General features: G+C 38.4%; 1 protein-coding gene across 1 annotated transcript in view; it reads left to right on the forward strand.

Annotated features, from left to right (window-relative positions):
• The first annotated feature begins 6,004 nt into the window (after positions 1–6,004).
• The window catches only part of LOC114037753, a 188,314-nt gene continuing 176,397 nt past the window's right edge, over positions 6,005–17,921 (forward strand). The window contains exons 1-5 of the mRNA XM_027854705.1: positions 6,005–6,141; positions 7,439–7,511; positions 8,468–8,578; positions 10,577–10,690; positions 11,522–11,716. Of these exons, the coding sequence (XP_027710506.1) occupies positions 6,005–6,141; positions 7,439–7,511; positions 8,468–8,578; positions 10,577–10,690; positions 11,522–11,716 (630 nt within the window). The remainder of the gene's footprint in view (positions 6,142–7,438; positions 7,512–8,467; positions 8,579–10,576; positions 10,691–11,521; positions 11,717–17,921) is intronic.

The raw sequence follows: 17,921 nt of genomic DNA on the forward strand, positions 1-17,921 counted from the left end.
AACCTTAGACTCACAAAGGAACCTAGGATCATTTAATCAAAATTCTCACTTGATGAAGGAATTCTTTTTCTCAGATTCTGACAGATCATCATTTGCTTAAGCACTTCCACTGATGTATAATTGATTACCTAAAATGGAAGCACATTCTTTCTTTGAGTGTCAAAACTTACTAATCATATATTTCATTTCTTATGCATTCCCCTTTGTTTTTATAGCTACTATAGGTATAAACATATGTGTTTACTTAAAACAATTACTAAGCTATTAAATCATTATTTCCCTTAGGTCAGATTTAACAGTGTCCTTTGGGAAAACCAAAAGAATGAGTGAATCTAATGGTGAGTGAGTTTCTCAAAGGAAAACTGATTGTCCAGCAAGCCATTGAGTCAGCCCTGTGTCAGTCAACTGCATTTATTAAGTACCTACTGTATACTAGGCACTGTGTTAAGTGCTAGAAATACAAGCACAAAGAAAGATAGTCCTTGCCTTAAGGAACTTATATTCTAATGGGGGAAGACAACACATAAAAGAAAGCTTAAAAGGGAGGTAGGGGTACCTGACTTGGGGGACATGATAGAGAAGGTCCAGAATTCAGCCTAGAGAAGATTAGAGACATTGGTTGGCCTGGGTGCCCTCCTTAAATGAAAGTTTTGGGAGAAGCTGAAGGGGTGGAGGGTACTTCCAATGTGTGAATTCCAGGGCTGGAATGAGCATTCAGTATAAAGAGGGTTCTGGGGCATGATAGAAAAATTTTGGAGGGGGTACTTTAAAAAGTCTCTTAAAGAAAACAGCAAAAGGTTCTGAGAAAAGCACCCAGTGATTAAAAGAATGGCAAAATAAATCCTATGGAGAGATGTCAAAGCAATAGAGCTTGTTTAGTCTAGAAAAGAGAAAGCTAAGATTAACTGTCTCCAAGTATGTGAAAGATTTCTGTGATTGGGATGCCAACCAGTTGTTTCCCATGTCCTTAAAGGATCAAGCTGAAGGACGTGGATTTAAAGTAGGAGAGATTTCATTCTGACAGAAAGCAGACCTTCTTATAGGTCAGCATGACAAAACAATCAAATGGGTTAATGAGGAAGCTATGGGGTCTCCACCCCTGGAGAGTCAAGAATAGAAGAGTGAAGCTTCAATGGGGTAAGCCTTTCCATTGGCCATTGGAAATTCTGGCATTCACTTAAGTGAAAATGATTGTGCCATTCTTCTACAAGTGCTTCCTGAGCAGTTTTTGAGAATATACTCTCTGAGTATATGTTAACTTTCTAAGTGAGGCTAAAAGGCTAGACAGGCATTCATTGATCCTTCTCTGATGGATTCCATTCTGAAGACAGGTGTCATGGTCTGATTCCTCCTTACCTTAGTTATTCTGAAGTCTGTATCTGACTGAAGTGTTATCCTCTAACTAAATAACAACATCTAAATAACCTCTAAGCTTGAATATTCTAAACTCTGGGTTCAGAAATCCATGTGGAGAGAATTTGGTCAGAAAGCCAAGACAAACCGTCCTCTAGGAAGAGAATTAACCAGTGTCTCTTGCCACAGTTCATTTTGTCTGGCTGCTAGAATGCAGCTGTTAAGGTAGCTGCCTGACTTTCTCCCAATTAAAAGGACAGCACCAAATGTTGGTCTCAACAATATTTTGGCAAATGTTGGTTTCAACAATATTGTACTTCTAGTAGCAATAACAATAAGCATTTATTGGTTCCCAGAAGTGCCCTAGGCATCTGCTGGGCACATTTGTCTACTCAGGAAGTAATCTAAGCTGCATATGTGTATTAATTTTCATTTTAAGCATTTGGGAATCACATTTATGACATTTCTTGAAATGAACTTAGACCAACTTGAGACAATTAATTTTATATGGAAAAGGGAATAATAAGAAAGAATTTAGATTTGTTTTGTTATGTAACATTTATTGAGGATTTCTATGAACTACCCAAGAATAGCTTTACCCTCACGTGTTTAGGAATAAAATCAGCAGTGTAGAAAATGTGTTTGTCTATCACCTGACAATGTTGGGGGCCTCATGGAGAGGTATATCTTTTTATGGAGCATATGTCATGACATAATTTTTTTTAATTTTTAACATGTGTTTTTAAAAGTTTGGGTTACAAATTTTCTCCCTTCTTCCCTCCCACTGACCGTCATTGAAAAGGCAAGCATCTTGATACAGGTTATAGATGGAATCACAGAATTTTTTGAATGCTATACTTAGACTCATGAAGACTGGAGTTTGAAACCTGTTTTTGGATATTTACTAGTTATGTGACTCCACTGAGCAAGTCCCTTAACCTCTCTCAGCCTCAGTTTCCTCATCTGTAAAATGGGAATAATAGCACCCACCTCACAGAGTTGTTATGGGGAAATCAAATGAGATGATACATATAAAGTGTTTTCTAAACCTTAATGTACAGAAATGTTAGCTATCATAACTATTCATTTTAGAGCCAGATTGAACCTCACCAGTCATCCCCACTAACCCATACCCTAAAGGAACCTCCACTATAACATCTCTGATAATTTGTCTTCTATCCTCTGCTGGAGGATTAGCAAAGATTCACCACCTTTTGAGGTACCATTCAGTACCATTCAATTTTTGGACAACTCGAGTTGTTAAGGGTTTTTTTGTTTGTTTACTTGTTGGTTTTTTCCTGACAGTCTAAATTTTTAAAAAGTCTTTGTAACTTCTACCTCATTGATCTAGTTTTGTCCTCTAGTGCCAAAGAAAACAAGTCTAATCCTACTTCCATGTGACAGAGCTTGCAATATTTGAAAGCAGCAATCGTGTCCCCTCTTAATCTTCTCTTCTTCAGGGTAAACATACACAGGATACGGACAAATGGACAGCAGGAAGGAGGGGGCAGGTTTTCAGATAAAGGCTCTGACATGCAGCTGTCTTGTCTCTGTTCCTCATGGGGCAATAGTGTCAAACCAAGAAGTGCTACTTAGTATGAGAAAGGTAGATTTCTAACTATGCTGCATCAGCGAGCTTGTGGGAGAGTTTGAGGCAGTTCTACTTAGAACTGACATGGAGTTAAGCCTTAAGTACTAGCATTGTGTAATAGGAGCCAGGCCTGGGAGAGAGGGGCGAGACTGCTCTGACTCTTCAGAGGGATTATCACTTCCTTCTTCATTCATATATCAGAACACAGTACAAGGATCTATAATTTCCTTGCTGTGGGAACTATCTCCACCAGTAGAGATCACAGCTTACCTATAGCTTATGGGGAATTGTGGAAAGCAATTGAACTTCATTTGTAATGTATCACTAGAGGAAATTTGTACTAAAAGGTTGAAGAGCATGAGCACAGGAAAGAATTGGCATTATTATGCTTTAGTAAAACCATCTCATTTGGGAGGTGGTGTGATCTAAGTGGGTAGAGCACTGACTTGAGAGCCAAGAAGACCTGAGTTCAAACCAAGCCTCTGACACAGGCCAGTTATGTGACTTTGGGCAGGTTACTTAGCCTCTCCATGTCCTAAGCATACTCAATAAAACTAAATTGTGGAGCTATTTAATCTGCATTGGTAGAGGAAGTTTTCTCACTGGAACTTCCTTATACCAATGAAATTGTAGGTCTGGACCCCCAAAACTACTTATGCAGAAAGAAGCCTCGGGATGGCAAGAATGGAATTTGGTGATGCAAGCATTTTTGTTTTCAGTAAATGACAAATTGCCAAGTCCAGGAGCTCAGGAAGGAGGAGGTAAATCAGAATGAATCTGTGTGGTTTTCTTCCAGCTCCTAGAGTTCAGAGGACATGTTCCAGCAATGTTTATACTTATGTTGGGCATGCCCAGGCTGGCCACACTTCTGCAGCTCTCCAAGATGAAGCTGTTTAGAAGGAAACACCCCAGGTGTGTGGTGGAGCAGACCCTGTGGTATGCAGTTAGCTCCAATTGGAGAGAAGGTTACAAGCTGCTGTTGGTTCTAAGCCAACACAGCTGAGGTGAAGAGCACCCTCCTCAAGCAACTCAACGTTCATAAAGTCTTAAGAGGAAAAAGAAGTTAACTTCTTTAAATAAGCCCTAGAACACACAATTATCCTTTCAGAAGGTGAATAGCACAGGGCATGCTTAATGGTGGTCCTAACAGCCTTGTTATGATAGCAGGTCATGCACACTATAAATTACGTCTATCAATAATAGTAATGGAGAGCTGGTATAGTAGATATAATACTGAGCCTGGAGTCAGGAAAGACCTGGGTTCAAATCCTACTTATGATACTTCCTAGCTAAAGGACCTGAGGCAAGTCACGTTTTGTACCTCAGGCAACAATGCCCTACTTGATCTGCTAAAATCATAGAAAACTTTTAGATCTACTCTGGGTGGAATAAATTTCCCTATTGGGAGTTCTCTATGCTGGTGAAATCATGTTCTCTTTCCCATATGTAAGTGTTAATAATGATAATAATAATAATATAACAGGGGTTTGAAAACTACCTGGCCTCCTGGGACTGTAGTTTAGAGGAACAAGCATTTCCAGCACTGAGACAGATTTAGGAATGCTGGTCCTTCTGCACTGCAAATCCCAAAATGCCAGATAGTTCTCAAACCCTTATTATAATCTACCCATATCTATGCGGGAGAAGCATATAGAATCATCCTGGAGCTTAGAGTCATAATACATCTCTAAAAAGAGAGAATTACATTAAATGATCTCTGGAGTTCTTTCTGTGTTATATAATCTATGAATTTCTAATAAATTCCTTCCTAGTTCCCTAGCTTCCCTTTAGGCATTGGAGTGGCTTGCATTGTCTGCTCTTTCTGTTGAGGTTTTATTTAGAAAATTTCATGAAAATAACACAGATAGAATTTTTCAAACTCCAGTAGTCATGAGACATGCAAGGGTATATAGATAAAATAGATGAGGAAAAGATAATGATGGTGGGATACATATCTTCTGATTATAAAGAATGTTTATTATTTAAGAAATATTAAAAGTTTCCCCAAAGTCACTTAGGTCACCATTTTCCCACAATGAACAATAAATTAATACTGATGTGTGTGTATTCATTTATTGTATATATACACATATTCATTGGGGAAATAAACATATATATTATATTATATACATATACATATATTTCCACATATACATATATATATACACACACATATGTAACTCCTTTTATAATAGCTGACATTTATAAAACATTTTACATACATTATTTCAGTTACACAAGGGTAACCTGGTGGAATAGTTTGAGTTGGCTTTGAAGTCAGAAATATGTGCTTTCAAGTTCTACCTCAGACACATCCTGGCTGTATGGCCCAAAGTTACCTAATTGCTCATTGCACCAAGTCACTTACTCTATCAGACTGTAAGTTGCAGAGAAAATGGTGGTCTCCATTCGTAGAGGGAGTTCTTCACCTAGAGTTCCTGGCATTAATAAAATCAGAGATCCAGGGAGGGAAATTAGTCATAATTGTCTAGTTTGATTCTTTTCTTAAATTGTCATGTATATATTTCCACTTATGTGAGGGCTTTTCTTGAAAGGGTGTTATGCAGAAAGACTCCCACAATCTAAGACAACTGCAAAAGTCTCATGATGGAAAATCCTATCCACATCCAGAGAAAGAACTATGGAATTTGAATGCAGATCGAAACATACTATTTGCTCTTTTTTTTCCTTATGTTTTGTTTTGTTTCCTCTTTCTTGCAGTTCCTCCTATTGGTTCTAATTCTTCCTTACAACATGACTAATGAGAAAATATGTTTAGTAGGAATGTATATGTAGAACCTATATCAGATTGCATATTGTCTTGGGGAGGGAGGAAGAGGAGAAAAATTTAAAACTCAAAAGTGTGTGGAAGTGATTGTTGAAAACCAAAAATAAATTAACAAATATATATATATATATGTATATATATATTAAAGATTAAAAAAAAAGAAAGACTCCCATATAGGGGCTAACTCCCACATAGGTCAATGACCAGGGAGAGAGTTTAGCTATCAGCTTTGTACTGCATTCCCAACAGAGTCAACAGATAAAATACAGAACATGGATGAAATTTATAAGATCGCCTCCACAGAGAGGATCCAGCAGTTGGAAAAAGAACTAGAGGTTCAGTTGGCTGAACTTAAGATGGAAATACAAGAACATGGAGCTCTTAAGAGATCACCCCATTGGCCTTACAGGTAAAAGTAATGTCTTACCGAAACAAACTGGAAAATGACTCCTAATTGTAATCATTGTGCCATCATCAGTCATAGACAGGAGGTCTGTGGCATGCCATAGAAACAAGAACATTGGTCTTGAAAGCAGAAGATCTCAGGTTCAAGTGCCAGCTCAAAGCAAGGCAAGACAAGGCAACAAGTATTTATCAGGCATTCTTTTAAGAGCCTGGTATTCTGCTTAAGAGCTGGGGATGCCTCGCTACCCTTAAGGACTTTATATTCTAAAGAGGGAAGACAATATCCAAAAGACAGCTGAAAAGGGAGGTGGGAGGTAGGTACCTGTGCCACAGCAAAATCCTGCGAGTCAGAAGCAGAGCTGAGATATGAATGAAGGATGGCTGGCCTGGATCTGTCCCCAAAATGGAATCCCCAGAAGGAACTCACCAATGGGACAGGGGGGTTGGAGTGATAGAGGGATGGTCCATGGTGAGAAGGTCCCAAGTGCTGAGGGAAATTCTGGGGTGAGAATGTCATGGTGGCAAACTTGTGGGAATCAGAAGCCAAGCTGGGAGGAGAATGAAGCATGGCCGGCCTGGGACCATCTCCAAAATAGAGCTCCACCCATTCTAGTGTCTATGGTATAGTGGAAAGAGTATTGGATCTGGAATTATAAAACCTGAATTTAAATCCCAGCTCTACTACTTAATACTCTGGGTGGTCTTCGACAAGCCATTTCCCTGTGATGGGTCTCAGCTGCTCACGTGCCAAATGAAAAAGAGTAGCTGATCCTTTCCAGTTCTAAATCTATGATCTACTGGAAGTCATGTAACATCTCCGATTCCATGACTTCATCTGTAAAATAAGGACATTCATACTTCTACTACCAGCCTCACAGGGTTGCTGGGAAGATCAAATGAAATAATGATTTGCAACCATAAAGTGTTACTTAAATGTAAGCTGTAATTATTTTCTCCCAAAGTATTTTAATTTGATTTGATCCTGATTCTCATAATACGTTTGAAAAGCATGAAGAATAAAGAATTTTGTCACTAATTTCTATATAGAGTGAATTACACTTACGGAAACAGGATAGTAATAGATAACATTTATATATGCTTTAAGGTTTTCAAAGCACTTTATATAAGTAATCTCATTTGATCCTCACAACAATTCTGAGAGGTAGAGGCTACAATTTATCCTCACAAAGCTTGTCAGCTGCGGTCTGAATATGTTGCTATACCAGGAATTCATTCCAGCACTACTTGCTATCTATTATAGTATCTGTAACACTCTTGGTTTTACATAATTCTTTCTACAGCTCTATCAGGTTACCAAAGGACATTTCATACTTTAGAAAAGAGAGGGAACTGGCATTGAGGAAAAGCTTACAGGTAAGTGAGAAGATGAAGAACATTGCTATTGAAAGCTACTTATTAAAAATTGTTGGCAGAAGTTCCCTGTGCCTGGGGCAGTAGGGGGCAGTGATTGTGAGCTGAGAAGGTAACTTTACCAAAACTTGCACCTAAGAGCTCTTCATAGACCACCCTCCCCCAAACTTGATTCCATCAGTGTCTCAGATAAGGAAGAGATAACTTATCCACCATTTTCTCCTAATTCTACTCCCCTCTCCAACCAGCCATGTTGGTCACAGAGGCAAAATTTACAGCCTATTTCTCATGGAAGCGGAAGGTGTTATCTACCTTTCCTTGACAGGACATCATACCATGTGCTAGGGTATGACATTTGAAAGGACAAATAACAATGAAAGATACTTGTATGATATTATATTATAAAATGAATGTTATTCCAAGTATCTGCTTCCAAGCTAATGCAATTTATTCATTATTCCAATAATGCTGTAGTCCTCTGTAATTTATTATAATTATACTTTTTTTCTTTTTAACACCAAAAAAGGCATTAAAAATAAACATTTCAAAAGTAAAGAAAGAGAGCCTTTGGTAAGCAAAGGATTTGATTTTGTTTCTAAATAAGTGAAAGGAAAAATAAAGCAATTCCAATCTTGCTGGGTTGATGTGGGCCTTTGTTTTCCTGGAAACACATTTTTGGGAAATTTTTTTACAGTTTCTTAATTTCAGTTATTACATAGTAGTATAATGCGTTGTTTAAAAAAGAAGGAATGGAGGCAAGGAAGGAAGAAGAAGGAAGGAAAGAAGGCCAATGTGTTATTCCACATACGGGTTAGAGAGAGGAAAGAAGCGAGAAAGGAAGATGAATAATGAACTAGATAAATTTTCTTATTATGTCATATTGATAATTTTATTTCCTCTCCTTTTTTATCTGCCTGCTGTTGTGTTTGAGGTGGGTTACCTTTGTCTCTGATGTACAGGTGGCTGAATCAAAGCCGCTTGTTGTTCAAGCAAATGTCCTGCAGAGGGAGCTAGAAAGCTGTTTAAGAAAAGAATACACAGTTGAAAACCTACCTTTGCTTTTGCACCAGGTAAGTATCTATTTCCCTCTGTAAAGCTAAGCCTGGTTTTTACCTTTAGTTTGCTCAAAGCCATGCATGTGGCTTCTCTCCAAGCCAGAGAGGAATTTTCCTTAGATGATTAGCTTACTTATTTGAGAGCCTGGTTTGTATACACGTTTTCTTTTAGTGCCCTTTACTGTCAGAGCTGGCTATCATGACTGTTTCCACATGTAACTAAAATGTCAGACCTAAGGTTAACAACTGTACCTTTGAAATGTCTATAATAACGTCATTTTTAAAGGAAGGTTTCAGGTCAGAAGTTAATTATAGAGTTTGTCAAACTTTTGAGACACTGATGAAACTTTGGGACAGGAAATTATTTGCTACAACAGGGTCTTTGGCACTTAGAAAAGCCAAAATTTTCCCTGGGGCAAAAGCATGAAATATACCCTCAAACCAGCATACCAGGCCACAAAGAAGAAAGAGCTTAGGAAGTGAGGAAGGGGAAGGGTGGAAGACTGAAAAAAGGGAAAGGAGAAGGGCCAGCATGAGTGAAGCAGGCAGACCAAACCAGGGAGGCGCTTGCTTACTTGGGGTGGGAAGGGAATAAGCATTTATTCTATACAGCGTCTACTATGTGCCAGGCACCGTGCTAAGTGCTTTAAAAATATCTCATTTCATTTTCACAACAACCCTGGGAGGTAGTTATGATTTCTGTTTTACAGTTGAGGAAACTGAGGCAAACAGAGGTTAAATGACTTGTCTAAGGTCACATATCTAGTAAATGTCAGGTCACATTTGAACCCAGGTCTTCCTTACTCTAGCCCCAGCTGTCTATATACTAAGTCATCTGGCTATCTAAATGAAGCAAGCAGTCATCTGGTAGCCACCTACTTTAGCTAAGTTTTCTTGCTAACTTGTTAGAAGTGAGGTGGCTAGTGGGTAGAGCGCCAGCCTCAGAGGCAGGGAGAGCTGGGTTCAAGTGATATCATTAATACCGATCAGTTATATGACCATGGGCAAGTCACTTAACCTCTCAGGCAACTCTGTAAGATTACAAGTTACAGAGAGGTATCTCTGTGGGTGGAAACAGTTTCAACACTTGTAGTTCCCAAAACTGATGAAATCATAGGTCTAGAACACTGTGACAAAGTTTAACTGTCTGGTCTTCCTTCTACTAAAGCACCATAAGTGCTTTCAGTATCTTCTAAAATCAGTACTCTGGGATAAAGCCCTATTTGCCCTGCCTTGATTATAATTGTTGTTATTTTAGCAGGTCATGGAGATGAAAAGTGCCAGTTGACTTTTGAAAAATCATCTTGGTTAGTGAGCTTGAGCTGGGTTTTAATTTTACGGCAGAGAAAACAAATACAATGAAAGAACACTGGATTTGGAGGCAGAGGACCTGAGTTCAAATCCTACCTCTGCCCCTTGTGCAACACTGGGCAAATCACTTAATCTCTCTGGGACTCAGTTTCCTTGTCTATAAATTGAAGGAGCTGGACTAAATAGCCTCTAATGTCTCCTCCAGCTCAAAAGCTAAGATGCTATGATCTTCACATTATACAAAACTAGGTGGCCAATGGATAGAGCACTGGGCCTGGAGTCAGGGAGACCTGAGTTCAAATCCAACCTCTAGTACTTACTTAGCTGTGTGACTCTGGGCAAGTCCTTTAACCTCCATCTGCCTCAATTCTCTCATCTGTAAAATGAGGACAATAATAGCATCTACCTCCCCGGGTTGTTATGAGGGTCAAACGAGATAACAATTTCAAAATGTTTTACGCAGTACCTGGCACTTAGTAAGTACTGTATAAACATTAGCTATCGTTGTTATGGTTTTCAGAACTGATCAATCATGTAATCAACAAGAATTTATTAATCACTTACTGTATGCCAGACACTGTACTTGGCACTGCAGTTACTAAGATGGTTCCACCTGCTTTTGTTGCTCTCAGGCTTCTGATCCATCTTCGTAACATGAACATAGACTGCTGGTCAATGTTAATATGTGGTTGTTGTTTAAAGTTTTACACAGAGAGAATTACCCAGTTGGTTCAGAGCAAATACTTACACATGCTTAGATGGAAGAGGTTCTGCCAGCATAGCAGCATCATGGAACAACTTTATCCTCTTTACCAGGTAGGAAGCTTCAGGATCAGATGAGCCTATGTACCATTCTATGGGATGTAAGGTTCTCTTTAAAATCCAAATGGCAAATCCAAAAGAAGGTTGTCAAATTTCAAAGTCAGGACTAGAAATTTATAGATGAGCCTACAGTTGGTTGATGTGGCAGCAAATCTTGGTGTCCCAAGACTGCCTACTTATTTTTTTAAAATGCATCTCTGAGTGGGATTTGTCACCCATGAAACAAACTGAGAAATGCTTTTTCTTTGCAGAAACTGTCTGTTCAGCTGAGCACTATTCATTCAGTGCTAAAGTAAGCCAAACAGCAGATTCCTGCTACCAAAGCCAATAGTTGAAGAATGAAGTCCCCAAAATTAATTCTTTCCTAGAGTTCTCTTCCCCACCCCACCCTGCCCAGATTTTTAGAATGTGACTTTTCCCTCTTGCCCAGGTTCTTATAGAATGTGGAAGAACCTTTGGAAAAAAGAACCTCTCATTAACCACTGACACAAAGATAGTATGGTAGGGAGAATACTGAACTTAAGAAAAGCTGGGGTTCAAAGGCTATTGCTGACACTAACAGTGTGACCTTGGACAAGTTAACTTCCCTGAACCAGTTTCCTCACCTATAAAAACACGTGATACCTGACTCACAGGACAGTTGGGAGGAGATCCCTCTGTATACCTTAAAGTGCAGATCCTTCTGTAAACCTTAAAGTACTTTATAAATGAGAGTTGTTCCCTTTCCTTGTGTGCAGTTAGTAAATGTTGGTTGAGTGAAATTGCAGAGAAAATTATAGATTAGAGTGGAAAGTCCAGTTCTGTCTCTATCTTTCTTTTAAACAGGAGCAGGTTGGGCACATTATGAAGGAGTACAATGATGCTGTTCAGAGAGCTGAGAGGCTGGCTGTTGCCCGAGAAAACTTACTCACAGAAAAGAACGTTCCTGGGCACTTGGTAACACAGGACGATCTGGTTATCTATACCAAGTGGCTAATATGTCACCTATATTCACTCAGAGACATTCACAGATACCTGAGGGTAAGAGAAGTGACTAAAATACCCATTCACTTGATTGATTGATTGATTGATTGATTGCGAGGCGATTGGGGTTAAGTGACTTCCCCAGGTCACACAGCTAGTAAGCATCAAGTGTTAGAGGCGAGATTTGCACTCTGGTCTTCCTGCTGCCAGGGCCGGTGCTCTATCCACTGTACTACCTAGCTGCTCCTGAAATACCCATTTATGCAAATCAACAAACATTTCTTAAACTCCTTCTATGTGCTAGGCACTGGGAATACAAAAGACAAAAAAGAAACAGTCCCTGCCCTCAAGAAGCTTGTTTTACTTCTGGAAACAAGTTGTACAGACACAAGTAAATACAGTTTATAGATTAAATAATTTCAGGGGCAGGGCAGTAACAACGGGGAGAGTCACTTCTTGTAGGAAGTGACCCTGAGGGAGGAGCCATTCAGAGGTGTAGAGGTGGGAATTGATAGGTTGTGTACAAGGAACAAGTAGATAAGTTTGGCTAGAACACAGAGGATGTGAGAGAGGGTGATGTGAAACCACTCTCTAGAAATACAGGTTGGAGGCAGAGTGTGACTGTGATACACCTATGAACTCCTGACTCCCTTGGGTTTGGCTTGACAGTGTCTCTCTGCTCCATTTATCCTTTTCAGGAAGGTGATAATTAATACCACGTCTCTTACCTCCTCCATGAAACCTTTCTAGACTAATTCTCACTGTCTTTGGTCACTCTAGCAATTCCAACCATTTTTTTTTCCCCTTCTGGGCTCCACAAATATGTGTATGTGCAAACCAGATTAGACAAGACCAGAAAATTACACAAGAATGAATGAGCTCTTTAGATGGGAGTGAAATATCTCAGTTCAACCAAGACAGAGGTCCTCATCTCACTCAGAGAAAGAAAAGAAGGAAGGAAGGAAGGAAGGAAGAAAGGAAGAAAGGAAGAAAGGAAGAAAGAAAGAAAGAAAAAGCCAGATCTCTAGATCTTTAGGAGCTCACAGTCTAACTGACTACTTGATGAAGACTATGGAAACTGAGAAGTTGGTCCAGCATAGTGCTGAAGGACTCAGAAAAAAGGGAGTAGTGGAGAGATTAGATGTCCCAGTAAGCACTGAGAATAAATTTAGGAGGAGTGAGGCAGAAGTTTAGGGGGTTAAGATCAAAGGTGGGAATTTCAGCATTTAGGATCATAGAAGTAGGATGATGGGTAATGGTAATAGGCCAATACAGTATAGTATCTCTCATATGTGTAACTTGGGTTTTAAAACTGAGGCATTTTGAGTTTCTGCTTAGGTGTGATTCTCTTAATCAGTGGAAAGAATGACAACAATGCTGAGTGCCTACATGAAGAGCTTTGGAAAAGGAAGACATTTTTCGTTCTTGCTTTGAGAGACAGGCATATATGCACAAATGATCCCAGACTCAGAGAGAGAGGAATAGAGAGAGAGAGAGAGAGACAGAGACAGAGACAGAGAGAGAGACAGAGAGATTTTCAGAAAGTGCAGACATGTAGAGGAGCTAGTACCTCAGTATTTCCCTGATTTCCAGTTTGACTCCATAGAGACTGCAGGGGATTTCACCCTGAGTGAGATGAGGACCTCTGTCTTGGTTGAACTGAGATATTTCACTCCCATCTAAAGAGCTCATTCATTCTTGTGCAATTTTCTGGTCTTGTCTAATCTGGTTTGCACATACACATATTTGTGGAGCCCAGAAGGGGAACATACACACACACACACACACACACACACACACACAGTAGATGCTTAATTAATGCCAGTTGATTGACTTACCAATTCACCAGTTCACATTTCTCTGCCCTTTGAATCCCTTACTCTCTTTTCCTTTTATTCCTAGTGCCTTCCCAAACCCCTACTTGGCTTACTGTTACCATTTGCCTTCTCCTCCTTCATGCTACTGAATACTACTGGAGAAAGTTATACAACCCAACTATGGTAATTGGGTCCACTACAAAGTAATGATATCCATTCTAAGTTGGGCCCTCCCTGCTGCACAGAAAACCTCCCTTTCTTATCAGACTGTCACATTCCCTATAGCAGCTATTATAACCCTTTTCTTTCCTTAAGCTCCCTGCTCCACCTTCTTTCCATTTTCTCTCAGCAAAGACCCTTCCCTACTTTATTGAGAAAACTGAGGCTATCTGCCCTGAGCTCTAGCTTCTCCCTACTCTGCAATTCACAGCTCCTCTGAATATCTTCTTTTAGCTACCATAAACTAGACACAAACTAACTGGCTTATAGTATACCTTAGAGGTAGAAGAGACTCCATAAATATATGTTGAATTAAGTTTCTCTAGTCAATGAAAAGAGCTCTGGATTTGAGAACCTAGGTTTAAATCTTGGCTTGGCTATTTATAACCACTATGACCTTGGGTAAGCCCCTTGTCTTCCCTGGGCTTGATTTCTCATCTGTAAAATGGGACATTTCAGCCAAATGACCTTTAAGGTTCCTTCTGTTTTTAAATCTATGATTCTGTGAGCCTTTCTTGAACTACTTTAATATCAAAATATCTTAATTTATAATTAATTGATTGTATTATATAATTGTGCTATAATTTGCACATAATAATATATTATATAATTACATTATAATCAATTGATTAACTGATAGCATTTATCCTAGACAACCATAGGGAGGGTAAGAGGAGTAGGGAGGTAGAGGAAGCAGTACTTGCAGAACACCAGACTGAGATTTAAGAGGGACAAGTTCTATCCCCATCTGTCCTACTAAGTAGCTAAGTGACCTTGGGCAAGGGACTTAACCTCTGAGCTTTAGTGTATATGTGTATATATATTAAATATATAGTTGGTCTATCACCTAGGTTCAAAAAACTAGAATTACAAAAATGTATCAGTAGTAACATAATGATAGTAAGAGACTTTAATATTTCTTTCTCAGAATGAAATAAATCCAACAAAAATATGACAAAAAGGAAAATATTGAGTTGATTAGATTGGCAGAAAAATTAGATTTGACTGACGTGAGTATCTTCTGAATTAAAAAAAAATGTATTAAAAGTTTTATGTATTTCTCAGCATGATAAGGTAACTTTATAAAAATTGATGTGCTACAGAATGTCATAAACAAATGTAAAAAAAAATCATGATAAATACATCTTTTCAAGACCATAGCACAATAAAATAGCAATTAATAAAAGGAATATAGGCAAAAAAAAATACAGACCTACTTAGAGACCAAGTAAGAAAATGCTGAATAATGAATAGAACAAAGAATAAATCATAAAAACAACAATTACTAAAATGAAAACAAGGATTAAAAAGACTTTTAAAAAAAGACTATACAACTGATAAAACTAGGATCTGGATTTTTTTAAATATGACTAACAAAATGGATAAACTATTACCTAGCCTGGTAAAGGAAAGGAGAGAGGAAATTCAAATTACCAGGGTAAAAAAATGAACAAGATAAGTTCACAGCATACAGAAGGGAAATAAGAGTTACAAGAAACTATGTTAAAGAATTCTGTCAGCAAAACTGAGAATTCAAAGAAAGTGGATGAGTACCTACAAAAATATAAAATACCCAAATTAATAAAACAAGAACTAGAAATCCTGAGCAACCTAAATTCTAAAAAAAGAATTCAAGTAAGCTATAAATGAACTGCCAAAACAAACAAACCTAGGCCAAGTGGTTTTACAAATGAATTCTTTAATACATTTCTTTAATACATTTAAAAAGCAATTAATACCTATGGTATAAATCTCAAGAATAAAGAAGGCAATCTGCCAAACTCCATTTATGAGCCAGATAGGGTCCTGAAACCAAAACCATAGGGAGACGAAGGAAAGGAAAAACTATAGACCAATTTCATTTTGTTTTAATACTTATTGGTAAAAAAATTTAAATAAAATTATTGTAAGGAGACTACAGAGATATATCCAGGAATAAATCATTATGATTAAGTTGGATTCATACCAAGGATACAAGGATAATTCAACACTAGGAAAACAATTAGTTTAATGAATCATATGAACAAAACAAAAAATAGCAAAACTCACATTGATTAATCACCAAACATTTATTAGACACTTACATGTATTAGACATTGTGACCAGGAGTGGGGATGTTGAGGTTTAGGGGTTTTGGGGTGCTGGGACCCCAAAATCATAACACTCAGGTCCTGCCTGAATGCATTCGACCCAAGCCTTCTTTCAGCCAAAGACAAGGTTTATTACTAGACTCTTAAGGAGTCTGAACTTTAGTGAGCTATTAGCTAGATTGTGAGCTATTAGCTAGATTATAAGAATCTGAACAGTGGCTAGATTTTAAGAATTTGAACACCTTAATGGAGACAAGATGGACTTTATATACATGGCCAAGCAGTTTGGGGTGACTGGAGGAGGGGTCGGAGGATCTGGATGGGAGTGGCCAGTAAACTGGGGTGAACTGAAAGCCTGGACTTGGACCATGTGGCCAAGGAAGAACGGAGTCTAGATAGGATGAAGGGTGGGAAGTGGCCCCGTCCAACTGGAGGTAGATTGGGTATAGTAGATAATGAAAGGACATTTGATAGGATTATAGCCTCGGGAGAATGCCAGAGATTTGGCCATGGGAAAGTCCAGGGTTTTTCCTTTTTGAGGTCCAGATCCCATCCTCATCAGGGATACAAAAATAAAAAAATTAAAAACGTGGTCTGTGCCCTCAAGTAGCTCACATTCTAATAGGGGAGACAACATGCAGGTGACTATGTACATACACAATGGCAGGTAATCTCAAAAGGAAGAAATTGGCACTAAGAGGAACCCGAAAAGGCCTTCTGCTGAAAATAGGATTTAGATTGAGTCTTAAAGGAAGCTAGCAAAGCCAGGAGATGGAGGTTAGGAAGGAGCCCATTCCAGGAATGATTGGGAGGGGGAGATAGTGAGTTGGGAGCTGAGAGTCAGTGTCTTATGTAAGGAACTTCAAATAGATCAGTGTCTATGTATGTAGGTAGGTAGTATGATGGGTAGTTGTATGAGTGGAGAAATAAAGATGTATATTAGATGTATATGTTGTTCTAGGTGGCTCAGAGGATAGAATGCCAGGCTTGGAATCAGGAAGATTCATCTTCCTGAGTTTAAACCTGGCCTCAGACACTTATTAGCTGAGTGACCCTGGACAAGTCACTGTTTGTATCTGTTTCTTCATCTGTAAAATGAACCAGAAAAGGAAATGGTAAACTGCTGCAGTATCTTTGCCAAGAAAACCTTAAATGGGGTCACAAAGAATCAGACTACAGTGAAATAACTGAACAACAACAAATGAAGATAGAAACAAAAGTTGGAAATGGATTGGAATTGTGGGTAAGTGTGAGACAGAAGTTGAGGGTGACTCTGAAGTTTCAAGCTGGAGTGACTGGGAAGATGATGGTGCCCTTAATAACAATGGGAAATTAGGTAGAGGGGAGGGCTTGGGGAAAAGATGAGTTGTGGTGGTTCTGCTGAATTTGAGATGCCTACAAGACATTAGATGCATAAAAAGCCTTTGACAAAATGCTACACTCATTTTTAACATAAATGCCTAGAAGGCATAGGCATGAAAGGGCTTTTGTTTACTGTGATTAAAAGCATTTATCTAAAAAACTAAAAGCTAGCATTATTAACAGCAGAGAAAACACTAGAATCCTTGCCATTATAAGCAGGAGATGAAACAAGAATGCTCTCTCTCCTCACTATTATTTGGTACAGTCTAAGATTGCTAGCTCAACAGGAAGATGAGAACAAAATACAAAGTATAAATATCAGCACAGGAGAAGTAAAGTTATCCCTATTAGACCATGACATGATGATATACTTAAACACCCCCATAGAATCAATAAAGAAACTAATGTAGCGGGATACAAAATAAATCCACGAAAACTATTAGCATCAGAACTAACAAAAGCCAGGAAGAAATAATAAATGAAATTTCATTCCAATGACTATTTGGAAGCTTGTGAAGCTATAGAACAGAGTTTTAGCTTAATGCTGTATTTGTTCATTAAGCATTCAAGAATGATGAAAGAAAAGCAGGCTAAAGAACAAGAGAATTCTTCATCTTTGGCCTGGCTACTGAAGTTCTTTTTTCATTCACATCCTCCTGTATCATGTGTACATATGTTTGCGTGTGTATATATTTTTTTAAACAAAGTCAGGTACATATATACATAGATATCTATATATAGATATATATATAGATATATCTATATATAGATATA

The sequence above is a fragment of the Vombatus ursinus genome, unplaced genomic scaffold, assembly GCF_900497805.2.
Source record: "Vombatus ursinus unplaced genomic scaffold, bare-nosed wombat genome assembly UNPS02000582.1, whole genome shotgun sequence".
Lineage (NCBI taxonomy): Eukaryota > Metazoa > Chordata > Mammalia > Diprotodontia > Vombatidae > Vombatus > Vombatus ursinus.